The sequence below is a fragment of the Gadus chalcogrammus genome, chromosome 11 (genome assembly GCF_026213295.1).
Source record: "Gadus chalcogrammus isolate NIFS_2021 chromosome 11, NIFS_Gcha_1.0, whole genome shotgun sequence".
NCBI classification, from domain to species: Eukaryota; Metazoa; Chordata; class Actinopteri; order Gadiformes; family Gadidae; genus Gadus; species Gadus chalcogrammus.
Window position 1 is genome coordinate 20,967,819 of NC_079422.1, and position 20,247 is coordinate 20,988,065.

General features: G+C 45.3%; 5 protein-coding genes across 9 annotated transcripts in view; 3 read left to right on the forward strand and 2 right to left on the reverse strand.

Annotated features, from left to right (window-relative positions):
- Positions 1-2,306, reverse strand: part of kmt2bb (lysine (K)-specific methyltransferase 2Bb) — a 47,018-nt gene extending 44,712 nt beyond the window's left edge. Inside the window, exons 1-2 of one of the 2 annotated variants that reach the window (XM_056601916.1) lie at positions 1,931-2,306; positions 148-226 (exon numbers count right to left, since the gene is read on the reverse strand). In XM_056601916.1, coding sequence (XP_056457891.1) covers positions 148-226; positions 1,931-2,251 — 400 coding nt within the window. In that variant the 5' untranslated portion in view covers positions 2,252-2,306. Of the gene's footprint in view, positions 1-147; positions 227-1,906 lie in introns of both variants that reach the window. The other variant, XM_056601915.1, reaches the window with a different exon arrangement.
- An 841-nt stretch (positions 2,307-3,147) lies between these two features.
- psenen (presenilin enhancer, gamma-secretase subunit) lies at positions 3,148-5,431 on the forward strand. Its single transcript, XM_056601965.1, has 4 exons — positions 3,148-3,333; positions 3,555-3,634; positions 3,880-3,984; positions 4,973-5,431. The coding sequence occupies exons 2-4, from the start codon at positions 3,574-3,576 to the stop codon at positions 5,110-5,112; spliced, it is 306 nt and encodes a 101-aa protein (XP_056457940.1). The 5' UTR covers positions 3,148-3,333; positions 3,555-3,573; the 3' UTR covers positions 5,113-5,431.
- Positions 5,432-6,402: 971 nt separating this feature from the next.
- Positions 6,403-8,623, forward strand: hspb6 (heat shock protein, alpha-crystallin-related, b6). The gene is made up of 4 exons (XM_056601963.1): positions 6,403-6,511; positions 6,778-6,941; positions 7,439-7,561; positions 8,020-8,623. Exons 2-4 carry the CDS (start codon positions 6,786-6,788, stop codon positions 8,170-8,172), a joined length of 432 nt encoding a protein of 143 aa, XP_056457938.1. The 5' UTR covers positions 6,403-6,511; positions 6,778-6,785; the 3' UTR covers positions 8,173-8,623.
- proser3 (proline and serine rich 3) lies at positions 8,119-14,133 on the reverse strand. The gene is made up of 11 exons (XM_056601934.1): positions 13,546-14,133; positions 13,111-13,265; positions 12,890-12,987; positions 11,926-12,005; positions 11,425-11,558; positions 10,652-11,103; positions 10,138-10,580; positions 9,843-10,038; positions 9,250-9,400; positions 8,845-8,926; positions 8,119-8,667 (listed from the first exon to the last, which is right to left on the reverse strand). The coding sequence occupies exons 1-11, from the start codon at positions 13,581-13,583 to the stop codon at positions 8,616-8,618; spliced, it is 1,881 nt and encodes a 626-aa protein (XP_056457909.1). The 5' UTR covers positions 13,584-14,133; the 3' UTR covers positions 8,119-8,615.
- lin37 (lin-37 DREAM MuvB core complex component) lies at positions 13,159-19,778 on the forward strand. 4 transcript variants are annotated; one of them, XM_056601955.1, is made up of 11 exons: positions 13,159-13,311; positions 13,554-13,710; positions 15,292-15,331; positions 15,804-15,879; positions 15,966-16,013; positions 16,107-16,136; positions 16,762-16,847; positions 17,491-17,654; positions 18,040-18,171; positions 18,259-18,335; positions 18,441-19,778. In XM_056601955.1, the coding sequence occupies exons 2-11, from the start codon at positions 13,582-13,584 to the stop codon at positions 18,526-18,528; spliced, it is 870 nt and encodes a 289-aa protein (XP_056457930.1). In that variant the 5' UTR covers positions 13,159-13,311; positions 13,554-13,581; the 3' UTR covers positions 18,529-19,778. The 4 variants fall into 4 exon arrangements, with proteins under 4 accessions (XP_056457930.1, XP_056457929.1, XP_056457931.1 ...); XM_056601954.1 differs by lacking the exon at positions 13,159-13,311 and having other exon boundaries at positions 13,337-13,710; XM_056601956.1 differs by lacking the exons at positions 13,159-13,311; positions 13,554-13,710 and adding an exon at positions 14,810-14,881 and having other exon boundaries at positions 18,441-19,774.
- The last annotated feature ends 469 nt before the right edge of the window (positions 19,779-20,247 follow it).

Below are 20,247 nucleotides of genomic sequence, written 5' to 3' on the forward strand. Positions count from 1 at the left end.
ACAGAACACAATACCAACGTATGAGACTAGTGTATTAACTCCAACGATCTGAAGGCCGTGTTGGAGGATTTCCGAATGTGAGATATGTATTTTGCTGTCTGCATGTTCAAACACTTGTGTAATTGTTCATTTCAACATGTTGCGTACCTTTAGTGGGGTTCTTTCGTGACCGCAGGGGTCCTTTATACCCCTTTCTTTCAGCTTCAAACCCTCTGAAGTCATCACCCTAGAAACAACACAAAGCGATTAACACGCAAAACAACCCTATATCCACACTGTATGATGCTAATCCTCATAGGGCCATGTAGGATAAACACCTATGGCTGAAAATGTGCAACAACCAAGTAATTAATGGGGATCAAAATACAAATACAGATCTTATCAGTATTACACGTGTTACAATTAACTAAAATATGACCAATCTAGATGCAACTGGGGGTAGCAGTGTCCTTCTACCTCGCACTGCAACACATGAACCGAATGAATGGCTGGATCACATCAGATTCGTTTCCAATGCATTACAAAAACCAAAAACTTTTTTACTAATTCATTTGGAAGAGTTAGCCTGTTTCTCAATGCTTTTTCTTAAAGGGTGTTTAGTTATATTTTAATTCAATTACATACATATTTACATTTCAGAGCAAATCATTGTTTTCATTAAACATGCACATTTGCATTCACACACACACATTCTCGCCCCCCCCTTTATATAAGCTAAAGGCATATAAATACAAGCAGATCTAGATCTAGATGCAACTGCGGGATATAGCCTTATGTCCTTCTACCTCACATTGCAACACATGAACCGAATGAATGGCTGGATCACATCAGATTCGTTTCCAATGCATTACGAAAAGGACTTCGAAATGTCATTATTCCCCCGAAAAGTTATCATTACAACCAATTTATAGTGTTCCCTCCAAATCAGCAGTGGTGTCATATGTGCAGAAGCGGCCTGGAAGCACACAACGTTACAGCCCATGTATATGTGGTACTAACGAGCATATAGCATATAGGTACGAGGCTGTACCTGTAATAAGGTATAGTTATATGTAGCTCAGTGGATTAAAACGCATACAAACTAGCAACTAACTACAGCCCTTCCCCCTCCACCGAGCCCATTTAAAGTGTTCCCTACTCCAGCCAGGCGAGCTAACGCTGGCTACACACAGTAACGCTAGCTCTGGTACATAGCATGGTGGACTACACTACAATGCATCTTTGTATGTCACCTTGCAAAGTCTGATACGGGCACATGTATGTTATCCTTAGTAAGTTCTGGACAGCATATCTCACAGCTGGACATGGGGTCCCAGAGGGGAAACAACCAGCGTTAGCTTCTGCATCGGCTGTCCACCTCTTTGTGTTGGCTAACGTTAGCGGCTAACTCCTTTAGCTGGTGATACGGTAACGGGCCTGTGCGAACAGATTACGTATTATATTAGAAGTCCCACCTGTGTGTACAAACTATCGCTCTTTGTGCATTGCTTAATTAAAAAAAAAATACTTTTTTTTAAACACGGGTCTAAGTTTGCAGGAAAAAAAACTGAAACTGTTGAAACATTAACGCTAAGCGAACTTAATGCCCCGTCCCCTTGAGCCAAGCATGTGTTGTGGTGCGATCGCCTGTCGGCCCACAACTGAAGCGAAACGCTGCTTATAACACGTATAAATACACAACGGAAGACACGCACATCCACCGTGAGAGGCACGGCGGATCGGGTTCTCTGGCGGGGCTTCAGGCTCAGTAGGGAGCGTCAGCCGCCCGACCAGCCCGGAGCTCCGCCGGACGTTAGCGGGATGATGTTGACGTTTCTGCCCGGTAGTCACGATGTCAGGGGACGGCACACACTACACACTCACACACAGACACACAATGTGGAAAGAATTAAGTAAAGGTACTGACTCCTGAGTGGGTTTGGGACCTCACCTCTTCACTCCCACTCGAGCTGTCCCACCCGGCCTGACCGAGGCGCTTGTGGTCCGCCTCTATCCCCAGCAGGCGCCAGTGAGACGGGTCTTCGTTTAACGCGAGGCACGGCGGCGGGTTGGCGGGCCTCGGGCCTCCGTGGGTCACGTCGTCCGCTTCTGGTCCCGATCGCCCGAGTTGCCATCGCTTGTCGGAGTGCAGACGGCTGCGAGAATAGCGAGGCCGGCCGGGGAAACGACCCCGAGCCGCAGCAGCAGTACCACCACCCTGTCCTCCCACGGCAGCCGCGGTTGCTGGTCCGCATCCCGCTGCCGCCATCATTGCTTCAACAACAACACGGATAGCGTAGCAGTCCGAGGAGACGCAGGAGGGAAGGCGGGAGATGGGCGGGGGGGCAGGTGTTGCCAGATTGGCACAGATTTCCCGCCCAATCTGGCATCACTGGCTGAGGTGGTACTCTCCAGCCAGTGAGACATAAATCGTGCCCAATCTGGCAACATTCGAGGAGGCGCAGTGCTTCAAGGGAGAGTGAGTTTTCTTTTCAGTGTAAACAAAAAATGAATGACCTCGAATCGAGTTATGATTAATTATTGTGTTGATTGAGTTTTGATGCGTGACTTTGATCAATTGTATGTAGTAGCGTGTGTTTAAAGGAAACGCCAGAGGGGAAAACATAGATGTGCTGCATCTAGCAGCAAAGTGTGTGTTCTTCACAATAAAAGTGTTTAAAGCGCTTCTAAATTGTGGATAAAGCACTTTCTTAAACGCCAAAATAATTGTCGCCAATCCTAGCGTCTAAAAGTCACCTTTTACCTAATGCCACCATGGTGTACCAGTACAGAAATTGAGACTATTGATGGTAACAACCTTTTAATAAATAAATTAAAGCCCTTCACATCCCAGTATTTTGGATTCATTTTAATGTTATGCACAAAATGAGCATTTAATTTAGAGCTGTAATTCCAATACCCTCTATTGGATATATACTCTATTAATTATATTGTCCATGGTTATTTGTATAGATGCAATTGTTTGTTATTGTGTGTTTTTGTTGTTGTTGTCTTATTTGGTTGCATCGAACAATGACCCTTAATCCTATATTATATATATACAGTATGATGTTATATATATATATATATTGTATATGTTATACACTGTTGGAGCTTTACTTCCAAAATAATGGCCAAACTGCCAATCATCTATTTCCGCTCGCTTGCCGTAGAACCGAGGCGATCACTTCCGTGTCGAGTCGTTGATTTAGTCCTGAATACGAGGAAGTCTTCTGCTGGTAAAAACGCAGTCTAATGAATTGATATCCTCCGTTCGTACCCTTCCAGCTTAAATCTGTAAACAGGAGTATACACAATACATTTAAAAGACGTTTCTCGATCATCGGCACCAGGGTGAGTGTGTGCACGGGTTGGGCGAATGCCATTGTTGTCTATCTTGGTGATCCCAATGATTGTTGTGATCATTTTCCTATAGGTACCACAGCCTGTATAACTCATGTCTAGTAACATACTGCTATTTGTGTGCTGTTTATAAGTTACCCTTACAACGATTGTTATCAAAATTAACAATTCCCTAACATTCATTCGCCTTTTTTTCGTGTATGACTTTCTAGACCACCAAATAGGCCTACAATGAATCTAGAAAGGGTCTCCAATGAAGAGAAACTCGGCCTGTGCAGAAAGTATTATCTAGGTAAGTAATTATTAAACCCCTAATGCTGAACGTTGAAACGTTCAATGGCTTTCATTCCTGCCTTCCCTCTGTTGGAATGGGAAGTAGGCTCCCCTAGACTGGATCACATGACGCTATGAAAGCCTTTATTCTAATCTAGGCCACATTCTTCAAGATGAGTGCCTTTATTGTTTGTATTCGTTTATTTTAAGAAGTAAGAATGGTGATGTGCGCCCTTTTTACACAATTTGAATTTTCTCTTTTAGGGGGGTTTGCTTTTCTACCCTTCCTCTGGTTGGTAAATGTGGTTTGGTTTTTCCAAGAGGCCTTCATTAAGCCTGCCTACACCGAACAACTTCAAATCAAAGCATGTAAGTGTCTAATCGGCTTATGCATGTAATGACCGAACTTCAAGTATGTTGTTGTTACTAAGTTATTATGCATGTTGTGTATCTTCCCAGTCTGTTTCTTTAAGATTAGTATGTGGGCATTTGATAAGTACTTGAGTATTTAAGCACATTTCCAATACATCTTGGACAGGTTAACCCCCAACTTTAAGCTTGACAAGTTACCCTGAAATGAAAAGTAATACAGACAACGGTCCCAATCAATTATATTTGGACAAAAACACTTAGTTTACACTAATTATTCTTTGAACGATAACATCTTAAGCTATATGTTAATTCATTACAGGATTATAGCTTATTATGGGTATAGCATCTTGAAGGTGCTCTAATAAGTGTGATTCTAGAGAGAGTGGAAGAGATTCTAAAACTAAACAACCCTAAAAAACTATCTGTTTCTCCTCCATGTAGCAGTGTTGTATATCACGCACCTGTGATTGACTGGCACAAAAGAAATTCCTGGCTTGGTTAGAAATGATCCGGATGCGGTTTCAAATCTAAATAGCCTCATACAGAGGCAGGCATAGTCCATCTGAACATATGTTCTCACAGGGCATTTTACTCACTAGTAGCTGATCGATGGCTATGAAATTTAAAACTCAAATTACAATCTTCCCTACAGCACCTTTCAGTTGCAAGGTCTAACATCCATAGTTTTTAGCTGTAGTTTTAACATATTGTTTTGTTTCATTTTAAATCTCTATTTGTTTATTATTGCCCTTGACAATTTTTCTGGGACATTTGCAACATTCTCAGCCAATGTTTGTTCCTACCGTCATTGGTTTATGACTGCTATCCCATGTTTATATAATGAAAACCACACTTTTCCATCTGATTCTGCCTGAATAAGTAAAGGTTTAGTTTTACTATGGTAGTGCTAACAATAACTGAATTCTGACAGCAGGATCTGATAGAGTTAACACTGGGTGTTCTAACGCGTGTCATTTCCTGTCAGATGTGAAGTGGTCGGGCCTGGGATTGGCCATCTGGGTGGCAGTGCTGACCACCTGGATTACCATATATCAGCACTACCGCGCTCAATGGGGCGAAGTAGGGGACTACCTCTCCTTCACCATCCCACTGGGCATTCCCTAAAACAAGAGTGTGTACACCAGCAAACGGCCCAAGCTGTCATTACCTGCCAATACGCATACTTCGAGCGCTCTGTTGAGTTTGACTATTAATAAAGGTTCAAGATGAATGTTGCAGTATGCAAGTGGGAATGGTTATGTGCGTAATTGCTAGATGCAATAGATCGTTTTTCCCAAGGTTAAATGACAACCACTTTCCAACTGCTTTCTATTTTGTCAAATCAACGTTTTTGTGTTTGATGGTACCCTTTTTTTTTTTGTACTTGCATAATACCAGTGAATAAATGTATATAAAATGTTGGTCCAACTTTCTTGTTTGAACCAAGATGATAAATGTGGTTATAAGGGGTGTAGCCGCTCAGGGAGACCTCGACCAATCAGGCTGATTGTTTCTAATCCAGTGTCTGACAGGCCAACATAAGTCTTTTAAAAGCATCCATCACATAGGCGCCTGTTGTGAAACTCTATCCTTATGTACGTCTCCAGCTCCAAGGCAAAGTCAGGGCCATTTTTAGACGGGCTCAGGCCTGAGTGACAGCTCTATATGCTCTGTATATGTTCCCCAGAGGAACATTACACTATTGGACACAATAGGTCAGAGATGTCAACAGGTAGGATCAGGATGAAGACATGGTCATGAGGTGATACGCTGTCTCATACCCCAGCACCGCATGATGACAAAGACTGATCTAACGTGCTGTCTATCCATCTACCGATGGGTGGATTATTCCGGCCTGTTCATGAGCAAATATAGAATTGCGTGACACCAAGGTCACTACAACTTATTATTAGTCTCTGACGTTCGTATTATTCCAAACATTTCTGTTTCATTCAAGTTCTGAACTATTTGGACGGAGGGGGGAGAAAGCGAGAGCGCTTAATGACCTGTGCTGCGGCATGTGCGCCGTGCGCCCCCCTCCTGGTCTGGTTGGTCTGCTATTGGTCGGCTCATCAGGATGAATTTATTCATGCACACACACCCACACACGCACGCACGCACGCACACCAACAGGCGCGCAAGCGCGCGCGCACACACACACGAAATACAAACGTTAATGCGGTCATCTATTGCAATTTGATTGGTCCACATTTCACAGCTAAGCCCGCTTTCTTTAGCTAATTTGTCTCATTACCCTGCGACAGCTGCATACCCGCCAAAACAATGGGCTGTCGTCCCGTGACTCAGGCCAAACACCCGCGGGCATTCGCATAATTGCTCCAGAAGAGCATCAAGGTGCCCCACACGGAATTCCCAACTTATTATGTAACCCGAGAATAAAAGCCGCCCATCACTGTGCGTAAGGGGGGCCGGTTCCAGACGGTTCCAGACGGCGCCAGCACGACTCGGTGACGGTCCCACTGGCTGCCAACACATTGCTGGCCGCTGCTTGTATTTCCTAACGGTAAGTGTCAATTTATTGCATCCAGGATCATGACCACTATCATCATCATCATCATCATCACCACCTGCTGATTTCCTAGGAAGAGAGGGGGAGGGTCTTACGAGTCCTGACGGGGCGCAGATTAAATAGCAAGGGTGGAGATGTTGACGCTCATAAAAGTTAGAGGTTCACAGGACACAGGATCCCGAGTGGAAGTACTGGAGCTTAGCACTGCTGACCACAAGTCTGCCCAGCAACAACTTCCACCACTTCATTTTGTCCAACAGATCTGGAGATGGACTTCGTTCTGCCCGCCACTCTACCCGCTACTGGGATCTCCTGGGAGAAGTTTCTGCCTCCTCTCATACCGCAGTTAAACGGGATCTATGGACAAGCATCGGAGTTGGGTCTCCGTCTTCCAGAAGCCCGGCAGTCACCCAGTTCCACACAGGTAGGTCGGAGCACTTCATTCTGAATCAGAATCAGAATTACTTTTATTACATCCTGTCCACACGAGTAAAATGAGTATGCTTGGTTCCTTAACAACCGCATCAATACAAGATAAAGCAAATAAATATCAGTAAAAATAAAAGAACAGGTACAAATATATATTGTGGTAGTTTGGTTCAGACTATGTGCTACACGTTACCGTGATTATGTTTATGATTTTAAAATTACATATTTCAGTCTGACACAATACTCCCACTAAAACGACCACCACATTATACAGATCAATATAAATTGTATTGTATCATTTATATGTATTGGAATGTTGTTCTGGTTGTTTGACCTACTGTTTATCGATTTGTATTTTTGGTTGCAATATATTTTGTAATCGGGGCGTCATTTAAAAAGCGATCCTGCTCTAAATGGCCTTCCCTGAATAAATAAAGGTTCAATAAATAAACATTATGTCCAGAAGCCATGACAATGTCCATGTGTGGGCAGGTAAACTGCGACCCCAGCGGCTTCACGGTACACGTGGACGTGAAGCTCTTCAGCCCGGAGGACCTTCTGGTCAAGGTCCGCGGGGACTTCGTGGAGGTCCAGGGGAAGCACGAAGAGAAGAAGGTGGGCAATAGGGACTCGTGTTTTTTTTTTATCACTTAGATAGGTATTGAAAACACTGCGATTACCTTGGTTGGCAACCCCCCCCCCCCCCCCCCCAACCCTAACCCCGTACCAGTATAGATCATAATAATAAATAATACAATAAAATAAAGTAAGGATATTAAGAGAAACTAAGACAGTAGTAATAAGTAAAGCCTAAAGTAAGCAAGCCTAAAACAGGCATTTGTGTGTTTGCTTGATGTTTCAGTCAAGTGTTTTTGCACTAGATTTAACCGTGGCTGGTACCACTACCACTTGATCACTTTACACATCTGCTACTTATTTTTACATATCTGTATTTACTTTATCTTGTATTGTCGTTGCTATGTGGCTGTCGAGGAACTAACCATAAGAATGTGACTTGTGTACTTTAACAATTAGATGTCATTTAAGTGATTCTGATGTTGTCCCGTGTGTAGAAGGACGGATCAGGCACCATGACCCGACAGTTCAGTCGCCGCTACCGCATCCCAGAGGGAGTGGACACCATGGCGCTGGAGTCCGCCGTTTCCCCGGAGGGCATCCTCATCATCTTCGCTCCGATGCTTCCGATACAACCCATACAGAGCTAGAGGGGTGTTGACGCTATGCACCAAGACACATCCCTTTTGCTATGTTTTTCAATAATGTGATGGCATATGTTTGGATTTCACACGCGCAAATAGTCCTAGGTTGCCATGACCCAGAACACGGTACACAGAACAGAGCAGCATGTTCCTGGCACTGCTCAGATATTCCCACTCTCTGACATGTGTATATACTAGCCAGCGGATATTTATGTCAATGTTATAAAAAAACAGTCATTGTAAATATAATGTATTCAGAACTAACAACAAATTGGTTTTGCCGAGACAATCTATGCAATATATTGTTGACAATATGGAGAAAAAAAATAGATCTTTCAAAAGTTAATGTTTTAATTTATATTTGTCACAGCATCTTTATAAATACATGATACAAATGCACTCTTTATGTATAAAATTAAAAAACAAAACTATTGCAAGTGTTCCCTGGTTCAAGCTTCTTCCCCCACTGGTGTGAATTCCTCCAAAAAGGAGTCCACTTGACTGAAAGAGAAGCAGAAAAACGTCATAAATTCAGCACGCAAATCAACCGTTACATTCCTCAAATGACATTTCCCCACGCACAAAACCTGGTTCATTCCTGGACCATCCAGGCAGGAATGAGACGATGATAAACGACACCAGTATGTCCATTTATAGGCTCTGCTTCGGTTAAATCACCTTATTTGGTCCTTCACCCGCGTCCTCTGCTTGCGTAGCACCTGCAGTAAACCATCGTCTCCGAACTCCTCTCCGTCGGAATCTAAACAAGAGACGCACGATAAATAATAAGGATCGGAAACGATTCCTTTTCCATTTGAGGGTAGTACGGCCACGACTTCCATTCAGCCTACATGCACAGATGATACATCAATGCATGCATTGTATTCAAATCCAACACGGTGGAATGTGTGTGCATAGTGCGGCACGCACGGAGGCCCCGGAGCGTGGTGGCAACAGACTGGCAACATGCTTCTAGAATCCGGTCCCCGGTTCCGGAATGTCTGAGAGTATCTGCATCCAAAATATCCTCCTCAGTCAGCGCTAAGGGCTAAAGGTTAGAGCTACCCCCCGCTGGCGTCTCACCCTCGGCGTCGCGGAGCAGCTGTGAAAGGACCTCCTCGGGGGGCTGGGCGCTGCCGTCGGGACCCTGGGGCCGCGGCGGAGCAGCTGGGGCGCCCCGCGGGGGGAAGGAGGAAGAGGCACGCCGCGTGGGGAACAGCACCTCGGAAACCGCCTGTCCGCAGCCAATTAAGAGCGTCGGCCATTTAGAGATCATGGAGAGTTACCCCAGGTAGAATTACACCACATAGAACTACACCCGGTAGAACTACACCAGGTAGAATTACACCAGGTAGTTACACCCGGTAGAACTACACCAGGTAGAATTACACCAGGTAGAGTTACACCCGGTAGAATTACACCAGGTAGAATTACACCAGGTAGAATTACACCACATAGAATTACATCCGGTAGAACTACACCAGGTAGAACTACACCAGGTAGAATTAGACCACATAGAATTACACCCGGTAGAACTACACCAGATGGAACTACATCAGGTAGAATTACACCACGTTTAGAATGACACACGTTTACTTCCTAAAGTGCAGTTTAATAAACATAGTCCGTGCTAACCCATCACATTCACTGTGTGAATAAGGTCAATAGTACCGTACCTGTCGTAAGGCCAGGTGGACGGGAGACGGCGGGGCACATTGAGCAGAACAGACCCCCTGGTGGAGCGCTTGGCTCTTCCTCTGCCGTGTGTCTTTGTCGGGGGACAACCTTTGAGGCGCGGGCGCTGCCATGCTGTCCGGGCGGGGCCGCGAGCCGCCCCCGGTCTGAGGGCCCGGCCCGTCTCCAGCAGGGCGCCTGCGGGACAAAGAACAGAGCAGTCGGCGAGGGGCTTCGTCCCACGGCTCACGTGGTCCTATGAGACACAGGGTGGGCACGGCGTCGCACCCGGCGCACCTCTTCTGCTTCCTGTGGGCCGTCTTCTGCTCCTTGGTGTCAGAGCTCCGCTCGTCCTTTGTCGGCTCCGAGGAGCTGGGCGGGGGGGGACACGACTCTGGTTCCCGGCCGCCCGCCGCCGGGGAAGGGTTAGTCACGGTTCGTCGAGAGTGTTTTGGGGCGATGTCGGTCGGTGGCCGGCCTAGCGCTTTGGGTGGCGTTGTTGGAAAAGACGATGGCACCGGACCAGGCAATCCATCCCAGAGAGGAGGCTCCCTCGCCGGCTGGTGACTGGAGGCCGTTTGGCTGGACGCAGGACGGGGGGTGGATGTCGAGGGGGCGCCCGCGGCTGGGGGACACGGCCCGTGCGTTCCTTTTCTCCCGTGTTGTGGCGTGGGGAGGATGGATGGCGGCGTTCTTTGCGACGGTTCGGGTCCCTGGTCCTGAGGCCGCTGTTCAAGACACTGTTAAGAGGAAGGCGAATGAGGAGCTGTGAAGGACAGTACATGGGTCCAAAATATGTGTGAGTTTATACCATATGTTCCATGGAGCCACTGACTGAGGGCTGGTGGAGACTAGATGTCTGTCCAGCTGGAGGTGGCTGGTGCAGTAGGAGAGTAGGGTTCTGCCAGGCTGAAGGTGGTTGGTGCTGGTGGAGACTCGGGTTCTGCCAGGCTGAAGGTGGTTGGTGGAGAGTAGGGTTCTGCCAGGCTGAAGGTGGTTGGTGCTGGTGGAGATTCGGGTTCTGCCAGGCTGAAGGTGGTTGGTGGAGAGTAGGGGTCTGCCAGGGTGAAGGTGGTTGGTGCTGGTGGAGGCTAGGGAACGGTTGTGAGGGGGCCGGGGGCCAGTGGCTGGCCTGCTCCATTTTCCTCCTCAACCGCCATTGGAAGAGGATGTCTTCCTCCGGGCGTTGACGACTAATGGAGGAAGATGGCGTGTAGCCGTTCTGCGAGGGGCCCACAGTGGCCGAAGATGAGCTTGTGTTACCTGTAGGTTCATCAACAAAAAAACTGCATTTAGTAATACAGTATAACATGTATAATACACCATAACATAATGCAGTGTGACATTGTGTGTGTGTGTGGGGATGGCTGGTTTAACCTGTGCACATTGATTGGTCAATGCACAACAGGTATGCAGCCACACCCAGTCCAAGAGTCCAATCAGCCGGACTTGGCCCAGGTGAGGCTGCTTGAACCTTCCATCCCCCCCCACACACACACACACACATTCCACAAACACATACAGTACAATATAACATAGTGCAGAACACAATCGTCTTAGGTTGAGGCTGCGGTTGTGGCTTACACGCGGTCGGTTCAATCGGACAGGGAAAGAAGGGTCTTCGGAACGGCTCGTTGGCGCTGACGGGGGAGGATAAACCAGAGCCCCCGAGGCCCTCAGAGCTGACGACCAGGGAGCCACTGCTGACGGAGCTCTCACTGAGAGGGAAATCGAGAGAAGATACACCGTTAAGGGATCAAACGCCCCCCCACACTCTACCGCTGTGATCCGTGATCTGACAAAAATGATGATTATTGGGCATGATCATTTGATTGAGATTATTCCAAGTGATTAACCGATTTATTATGATCTTGTGTTCCCTAATGTATATAAAGAAGGATTTTAATAAATCAATTGCTTGGTTGTTAACTGTGTACAAACAAATATGTTTTTATAATACTTTGGATCTTAAAAATGCATTATTTGGGACCTTTTACGATTGGCTAATTCCAGGGTTTAAAAAATCGCGACTTTGGTTAATATGCAATTTATTGTACCGCCCACACACCCACACAGTGTTCCCACCTCCTCTGTAGCAGTCGGCTGGCCCTCTCCTGCACGCCCTCACTGTCCCAGTGGTCCCCCAGAGAGGAGTCGGACAGGTCCTGAGCAGGGACACAGGATTAACAAACCCCGGTACAAGCATAAGTAAAGTGTGCAACCTACCCACATACACACAATATAGGTAAGGAATGAACCGTGATGGGGTGTTCCGCGATGCATTGAGCTTATTTCCTGCGCTGTACAATAACACAATAACAATGACTACATCAAGGATCCAGCACCCAGTCTCAAGGGTCTTGAGCTGCTCTTTGGGTTTTGTTTTATGTTTATTTTTTGTGCCAGCAAGGAAACATCTGGAAGTTGCATTTGACCCTTGTTGTTTTGGTTGAATTTGTAGCACATTGATTTTAACGGTTAAAGGCAGAGGTGTCAAATGATTGAAAAATAAATGCACACCCTTGGAATGTTATTGGCCAATCAGAATCAAGTATTCAACACTGATGTTGTATAAATGCATACGAGCGTCAATAAAAAACCCAAATGCTTTTCATAGTAAAAATGAAAGCAAAATTATGCGATGATGAGTGTACATGCCTTTACTGTTCCATCTTTCCTGCATTTAACATGTTTTAGTTTGAATGAACTTCAAATGAACACCTGCAGTATAACTTCAACAAGGAATACTAATGATTGGTTTAGAAATTCTAAAAGTTTCAAGCTGGACATGTGGCATGGTCGTGGAATTTAAATATTTATCCCCACTAGAAATGTCACCCTTTACGTGCCGGCAGACAATCCAGCAGCAGGCCATAGACGGAACACACTTAGCACTTAACATTTCTCTTGTGTCCTCTAGAGAGATAAGGCTATGATTTGTGGTCGAGTCCATGATTGTATTCTGGGGCGTCCCATCTCACAGTGACGGTGAATCAAATATATTTAGTTACACGTTCACGCGGCTTAATATAGCAGTTGGCTGACCTACCAACGAGCTGATATCAAGTGGTTCCCCGTACGGTCTTGAGGTTCCGAGTTCCCCGCCTCTGCCAGGGTCCTGGTCTTCTTTCAGGGCAGCTGTTTCATCTGTTCCGAAACATGTCAGAAATAGCTCCGGTTAAAGCGGTGTTGTCATCGGCTGACGAGGATCAGTGTTGACATTATGAGGGGGGGGGGGGGGGGGGGGGGGCTTCGGTGTCGAGAGCCCACCCATGTCTCCTGAGTCTCGGGGTGTGGGACTAGAAGGAGGAGACGAGGGACTCATCCACCAGAAGAGTCGTGCCTCCTCTCTCCCGGCGGCAGGGGACACCGGTCGGCGCTCCGCCCGGCTCCTGGGCTCGCCGTAGCGGAAACGCTGGACGTACCTTCGAAACGCAAGGAGACGGCGTTGACAGGAGGCGGGGTTTTGCGGTATGGGAGTTTTACACCGGGAAATAAATAACTAGTTCATAGATAGCGACACGGAGTCATAGAACATATTACATTAAGAAAGCTTTTGATTTATATTCAACATATTATATACTAAGGCATAACATGTCATTTCAATTAAGGAGAAATTGATTGGTAAAGGTATCAGCACTGCAGCATTTATACGTTTCTAGGGAACGACCTGAAGCTATGCTTCATCACCAAAACCAGTTGTACCTTGCCAGAACTGAATCCTGTTGGTGGGGGGAAGACATGTTGAAACCCCCGGCAGAGGGTCCAGGCGGATCCGTGTTGGAAGGGAAGGCCGTCTCGCTGGAGGGAGATCCCTGGTCCGTCGAGGGGCAGGCCGGTCGGTCGTCTGCAGGGGTCTGGAGACGACAGGTGGGACCAGGTTTACTGCTCAGGCCTTGTTATTGTCTTTGCTCTGCTGTGCTCAGAGGGTTGGCCGGCTGGCCGGGCCGTCCAGGATCTGTTGTCTACGGAGTGTTACGGCTGGCTCGGAGGCCGAACATAATATGGGACACAACACAGAGGTTTTAAGTTCTTAAGTGTTGTTTGTTGACAAGTAAACATAAAGTACCTGAAAAAACAGGAAACTAACTACTACGGTGTTGCTGCTGTGAAGATGAGATTGGTTAGTTAGGAGACTAAATGGTCTCAACCTAATTGTCTGCAGGTGCTGACAACCAGGTTTAAATCAATCGAATTCACTATGTAACAGGAGACAAAAAAAGTGTGGTAGCCTATTTACCAAAGGAATACATGAACATGTGGATACAGATCTATACAAAATAAAAGTTGTAAACATACTTTTTTGGAGCTCTTTTTCTGTGTGAGGTTCTGTCTGCGGGATGGGTGATAGCCAGTCTTCCTGCTCGGAAGAGGTGGCAAGGGATCCTCTCTTGTAAACACAGCCACGCTGTGAACAAACACAACATAACCATCACACCTGGCAAATGGCACCATCCATCTCACCACCGGTAACCTAGCTGAGATGAAGACGCCCCATAGTTCCTACCTGGACTTCATATCGACACAGATACTGCAGAACAGCTGTAGATGGAGCTCAGCATGGTGTCAGACGATTACAGAAGCAGTTTAAACGCACATTTCCAATCAGCCTTCCGCGTCTGTTCACTTACTTCACCAAACAAAGTAACCATGGATTTAACCAAAATACATGTGCATAACCTGGTCCTTCAAAAGGTCTCCTTCGTTTGGAAATATCAGTCAACAACCATTAGAGTTGTGGTTTACAATACATACCGTGGTGGAGATTGATTTATTTGATATATAAACGACTTTAGTTCAGAGGCTGTTGTGTTGGACGAACGTTATGACCCCTCCATTAAGTGGGACCAATAGGCATTTGGTTTGCTTTGATGGACGTAGTGGTCAACGAATGACGCGGCGGGACTATGGACGCAGGGCGGGGCCACGCAACACTTGCACCTATCAGTGTAGCGGAAGATGACAGCGCGCGGAAGAGGAAAGTCTCCAAATGTTCAAAACGTAAACAAGCTAGTAGGCTAACCCAGCTAGCTCCACAACGGTAACGATATCTGACTAAGAAAGCTTCATAATGAGCCATTTATCTGATTGTCTTTATTGAATCGTGATTGCTTCCGAGCGTGGAAATAAAAATGTAATATAATTATAAACATATATCACATAATTTACTGTTACAGTTGTGGTAATAGAGTAATTTATGTGAGAAATGTATTGCTAGTCAGGCCATCGATTGGTTATTAATGTCTGGTTTAACCATATACGATTCATTATTCATATAGATAATATTGCTGGCTTCCTCGCCATCAGCAAAGGAAACTTGACATAATCTCGATTTGTTGTTAAATATCCCAGCTTTGATGAGGTGCAGTACACTGCTGTCGGTCGTTGGTTGGTGGTTCTGTGAAGCCTCTGTTTTGTGTCTTATTGTGTATCTTATTGCGTATCTGGTAGATCACCATGCACCACCTCAAGATCAAGACGGAGAGACCTGGTGAGATATGATACGTAACCTGGTTGTAGCTCTCAGAGAAAGGACAAAAGACAAATGCTAAAATCACTAATCCCTATTCTGTATTATCTCACTAGACTTACTTATAACTCGATGATCACTAATCACTATTCTGTAATATCGCATCCTAAAATCACTAATCACTATTCTGTATTTCCTTAGACTTACTTGAGTTCTAGGCATACAATCACTAATCACTATTCTGTATAATCTCATCCTCAATTCACTATTCTGTATTATTTAATGAGACTTGTTACCCTAAATTCACTGATCACTATTCAGTATTTTCTCACTAGACTGATGGGATGCAATAATATTGTTTTGCATCTGACTTATATGCTTATATAGTTCTAAGTGACTGATGATTGATACCATGATATTTGCTGAATTTTACCTGGATACCATTTATTGCGGATGTAGTAATGTTAACAGAAAGGGCTTGACATGTGTGCAGATCAAGAGGGGAGTGTTGCTCGCAGTCGTTTGGATGCCGTCTTGCAGGTTCTGGTTGAAAAGAATGACACTGAGAGGTGGGTCGACCTATCTGCACATTTCAATATGAATAAAGTTGTTTATGTGGAGTAGTTGGAAGCCAACATGACCTTACTCTGCCTAGTGAGCAGAACGAAGACGATGCTGGGAAGATGACAGCAGACTCTCTCAAGTAGGATTTTAAACAGACGTTTATGCAACTTTTATTCAATGTATAACCTACTTCACATTCATTAACGTGTGGTTTTGTTTGCTACATTCCCAGGGACTTGTCTCCTTTGTCTGCTGGAAAACGGTAAGGGTTTTAATGAGAGCAGATAGCTGTTGCAGATGTATGTTGACAATATATAACATTTCTCTATTATGGAAACTATTATGGAACCAATTTTTATGGAAAACTTGGATAATAACTTTGTTGGCATCAACGCCACAGCTTGGAAGGAGAGAGCAAGAGTGTGTAGACGGCAATTAAATTAGTTTAGTGCAAATTTCCCTCTCCATAAGGGTCGTGCATTTCATCATCACATCGTCATGACTGCCAACATTTTAGTATCCTAGGTGTGTGGGGATGATAGTTATTATGTTGGAAGTAGTGTTTTCTGGGGCATTGTTTGGTTATTAATCTTGACATGATTTGTAATTATGGGGACATTGTTGTTTGAATCTCCAACAGCGTTTCTCATGTCAGACGTTGCAAATCAACGTTTACATTTGTACACATTTGTTTAGGATTTTACAGTATTAGCATAACTGGTGATTAAAGCAAGACAAGTTTGTATATTCTTCTAATGCTTACCTGGAACTTGTAATATCAACATTAGAGGTCTCACTGACCACCATTTTATAAAAATGTACATGATTTTAGCATGAAAAGATAAGGGGTAGACAGCAGTTAATGTTCCCGGACTCCCCCACTGCAGATCATCGTCTCGGTTCCCTCAGCATCGACGGAAGAAGAGAAAGGAAATGGAGGATGGCCTACCAGAGAGCAATCAGCTCAAACAGAGTGAGCATCACTAGCCGTTTAAATCATGGCCTCTGGCTCATTGCGTGTGAACAGGCGGTAAACATGTATCAAAGGGTCTTAGCATGTTGGAATCCCCCTTTCTTCATGTCGCTGGCGGTGGTTGGATGTTAATATCCGTTGAGGGGAGCTGGACGTTAAGCCAAATAGGCAGAAAGTGTGAAATATTGCCTTGAGGAAGTGAGGCAATACATATACATATTGTCAACACTTTGTAAATTAGTAATGTCTGACTCATAATCATTCATGTGTGACCAATACAAACCCCATCAGTGAAAATAGTTATCTTTCAGTCTCTTTACTGCCGTACAAAATCTTTATTTTGGGTTTAAACTGAGCACTGCATGTTTCATTCATCTTTGACATTTCAACGCATAAACCTTGCATTTGTCTGTGTAAACAACGTCATCCAATCAATGAATTGATCAAATAATCATCCGACTAATTGAATGTATGAAGTAAATAGTTGATATTTTCTATTCTTCTATTTTTATTTTATTGTTGACCAAACACACTTCAAAAGTAAAATCCCAGGCATTAAGGCTGCTTGGCATCGTCTCCGAGTGATATTTCCTAGTCCCCCCCTCCGTTACCGTCGGTCCTCTGTGGTTCCTCTGCCCCTCAGACACGTACGTCATCAAGCTGTTTGACCGCAGCGTGGACCTGGCCCAGTTCAACACCAGCAGCCCGCTCTATCCCATCTGCCGCGCCTGGATGAGGAACAACCCCGCCGCCCCGGAGCAGCCAGCGTCCCCGGGCCCCCCGGAGCCCCTCGGGGGGGGGGAGGAGGTCTGGCTTGGGAGCAGCGGTGCCCTTGTGGGGGGGGGGGTTCCATTGATTCCATTGATTGGTTATTGAAAGAGGAGACAGATGTAATGGATGTTCATGGTGGGAAGGTCGTAGGAGAATGGAGTACGAAGGAGTTTGAACCAATATGAAGGAGTATGTAGTACAAAGGAGTATGTAGGACAAAGGAGTATGTAGGACAAAGGAGTATGTAGGGGTATCTAGAACGCAGGAGTACCTTGTTTGAACAGTGGAAAGGATCTATGGGTCTATTTTAGGTTAGAGCAAAAGTACTATTTACTTTACAATTGTAATTTTAAATTCAAGTGCGTGTGTGTTGTATGTGTGAACTGACGTCCCTGTGTCTGTCCTCCATGGGGGTCGCCAGATAACCGACATGCTGAACGGGAAGCCCCAGGGTGTGTACAGCCTCCCTCCGCCCACCCCCTGCCCCGTCAGCCTGTCGGGACAACCCCTGAACCTCAGGGTCCCGGCCACGGAGAAGCCCACCGTATCCAAGGTAACGCCGGGTTCCGTGGTTCACGTGGTAGAAGCGAGGTGAGGGAACAGTGGTGTTTAGTCCCAGGATGTGTTCTCCGCCCGACAGCTGGCCGTGGATCAGTTTCCTGTTCCCGGCGCCCTCCTTTGTGACCACATGGAACGATGGAAAAAGATACGACAAAAGTAAGTCAGATGTTTAGTTTTGCATGTAGCAGTGTTTTCGGGGTTAGGGAATGATGTCGTTGTTATTTCGAAGAGAGATCAATGTTGTGGCGTGGTGTCTTGCAGGTGGAAGGAATCCTCCAACCGAAACCAGATGAGATACAGCGAGAGCATCAAGATCCTCAAGGAGATGAAGGAGATGTACGATCAATGAGTGTGATTGTACATCTCAACCACTAGGGGGCGACAACAGACGGAGACGGAGTAATGGGATATTAGTCCACCATGAATCACAGCCACAAGGCAGCTGCCGTGGCTTCTAGAAGATTGACCAGTATATTTCGAGCCTTCAGCCTTAAAGAGCTGATATTGGATTTGGCCCTTGGGAGAAATGGGTGTTCCCATTGAGCTGAGATTGTTTTGCTGTATAAGATATATTGGATAGTATGTGCTGTGGTTAGTGACCAAGTAGATCCAACTAATTTCAATATATTTCCCCAGAAACATTGATGATCACCCCTGCTACATCCAGGTGCTAAACCACTCCCATGAGAAAATAATTATCATGGGCTTGAAATACAAATAACATGCAAACTAGCAATGGGGACTAATGCCGAGGTCAAGGAATAGCATGTTTTAGTTGTGCTCGTTAACGTATATTTAAACAGAAAAACTACGTATGGGCTGCTGCTCGATGCTTTTTGTATTTTTACATGAATTAAAAATAAATGTTTACAAATATTCTGTTCATTGCCACGCCTTTCAAGTGGAGGATGTTCTTAAAATATGGCGGAAATGAAACACTAGATGTAGTTAGCATCATTTGCAAGATAATTTCCCACTCTATAATATACAGTATTCTACACTGAGACCGATCGCATTGACTCAGCCCCGAAGAGCTGCTTCAGAGCCCATCCTAGTAGACTGGGTTCAGACAGAGCCCATCCTAGTAGACTTGGCTTTAGTAGGTTCTTGTTGGTCATATATCTAAAGGTGAAATATTATACCATCAGGTTTGAGTGTGATTAGCTGTTCGGTTTTTGAAAATCTGCCTCTTCTGACATCAGTAGTGTGCGTGTCTCCCTAGATGTATGACGGATATATGAGCAACGTTTGCTCCAGTCCACTGGTTAGGCTGGTAGACTGATCTATCCAGCATACATCTAGGTGGACACGCCCACTTGTGATGTCAGAATAGGCAGATTTCCAAAATGGCTTGTAACGGCTAATCGCACTCACCTTTATTAGGACAAGTGCTGAATTAAAAGGGCACACTGGAGTATAAATGGCAGATGGAGTCGTTGCGTATATCATGTCCCAAATTAACCCTAAAAGTCCACCGTTTCCATTCATCCGAATGAGAACAGTCCTGGGGTCTCATTTATAAAACTGTGCGTGGGATCGTTACTAAAAATGTGCGTACGCCCAGAAGCCAAGTTTTGCGTGCGCCAAAAAATATTCGGATTTATAAAACACTGCGTACGCACACCTATACGCAATCTTTTCTTTATAAATCACATACTGACTATAATTGTGCGCAGCTAAATCTGCTTCACGTTCCGCCCTCTACACGCCCCTTTTTAACCATAAATGGTCAATGCAAATTACCTCGTGAATGCGATCTGCATATAAAACAGACTCAGATGCCGGTATTATGTCTTGTTGGAAACAATGGCAGAAGTACTGAGAAAATCAAAAAAGCGAAATTTCACGGAGGTTGAAGTGGAGACACTTGTGGGTGAGATGGAGGCCCGAAAGGTAGTTTTGTTCGGCGGTCACAGGATTGGAATCGCCAACAACAAAAAGCAGAGTGAGTGGCAACATGTTGCTGCAGCAGTGAACTCTGTCAGTAGCACGGAGCGCACAGTCCCAGAATTAAAAAAGAAGTGGTCTGACATAGAGTTACATATTTTTATGTAGCCTACCAATAAAT

Bases quoted from the DNA above. Each gene is read 5' to 3' on its own strand.
- lin37 (XM_056601954.1), top strand. From the start codon at position 13,519: ATGCTTCATCACCAAAACCAGTTGTACCTTGCCAGAACTGAATCCTGT. The intron at 13,711-15,291 runs GTGGGACCAGGT...CGTATCTGGTAG, and splicing joins CAGGGGTCTGGAGACGACAG to ATCACCATGCACCACCTCAA. The intron at 16,848-17,490 runs GTGAGCATCACT...TCTGCCCCTCAG, and splicing joins GAGCAATCAGCTCAAACAGA to ACACGTACGTCATCAAGCTG.
- psenen (XM_056601965.1), top strand. From the start codon at position 3,574: ATGAATCTAGAAAGGGTCTCCAATGAAGAGAAACTCGGCCTGTGCAGA. The intron at 3,635-3,879 runs GTAAGTAATTAT...TTTCTCTTTTAG, and splicing joins GTGCAGAAAGTATTATCTAG to GGGGGTTTGCTTTTCTACCC. The intron at 3,985-4,972 runs GTAAGTGTCTAA...ATTTCCTGTCAG, and splicing joins ACAACTTCAAATCAAAGCAT to ATGTGAAGTGGTCGGGCCTG.
- hspb6 (XM_056601963.1), top strand. From the start codon at position 6,786: ATGGACTTCGTTCTGCCCGCCACTCTACCCGCTACTGGGATCTCCTGG. The intron at 6,942-7,438 runs GTAGGTCGGAGC...ATGTGTGGGCAG, and splicing joins AGTCACCCAGTTCCACACAG to GTAAACTGCGACCCCAGCGG. The intron at 7,562-8,019 runs GTGGGCAATAGG...TCCCGTGTGTAG, and splicing joins GGAAGCACGAAGAGAAGAAG to AAGGACGGATCAGGCACCAT.
- proser3 (XM_056601934.1), bottom strand. From the start codon at position 13,583: ATGTCTTCCCCCCACCAACAGGATTCAGTTCTGGCAAG. The intron at 13,266-13,545 runs GTACAACTGGTT...TGCGTTTCGAAG, and splicing joins CAGGATTCAGTTCTGGCAAG to GTACGTCCAGCGTTTCCGCT. The intron at 12,988-13,110 runs GTGGGCTCTCGA...GTTTCGGAACAG, and splicing joins CCGAGACTCAGGAGACATGG to ATGAAACAGCTGCCCTGAAA.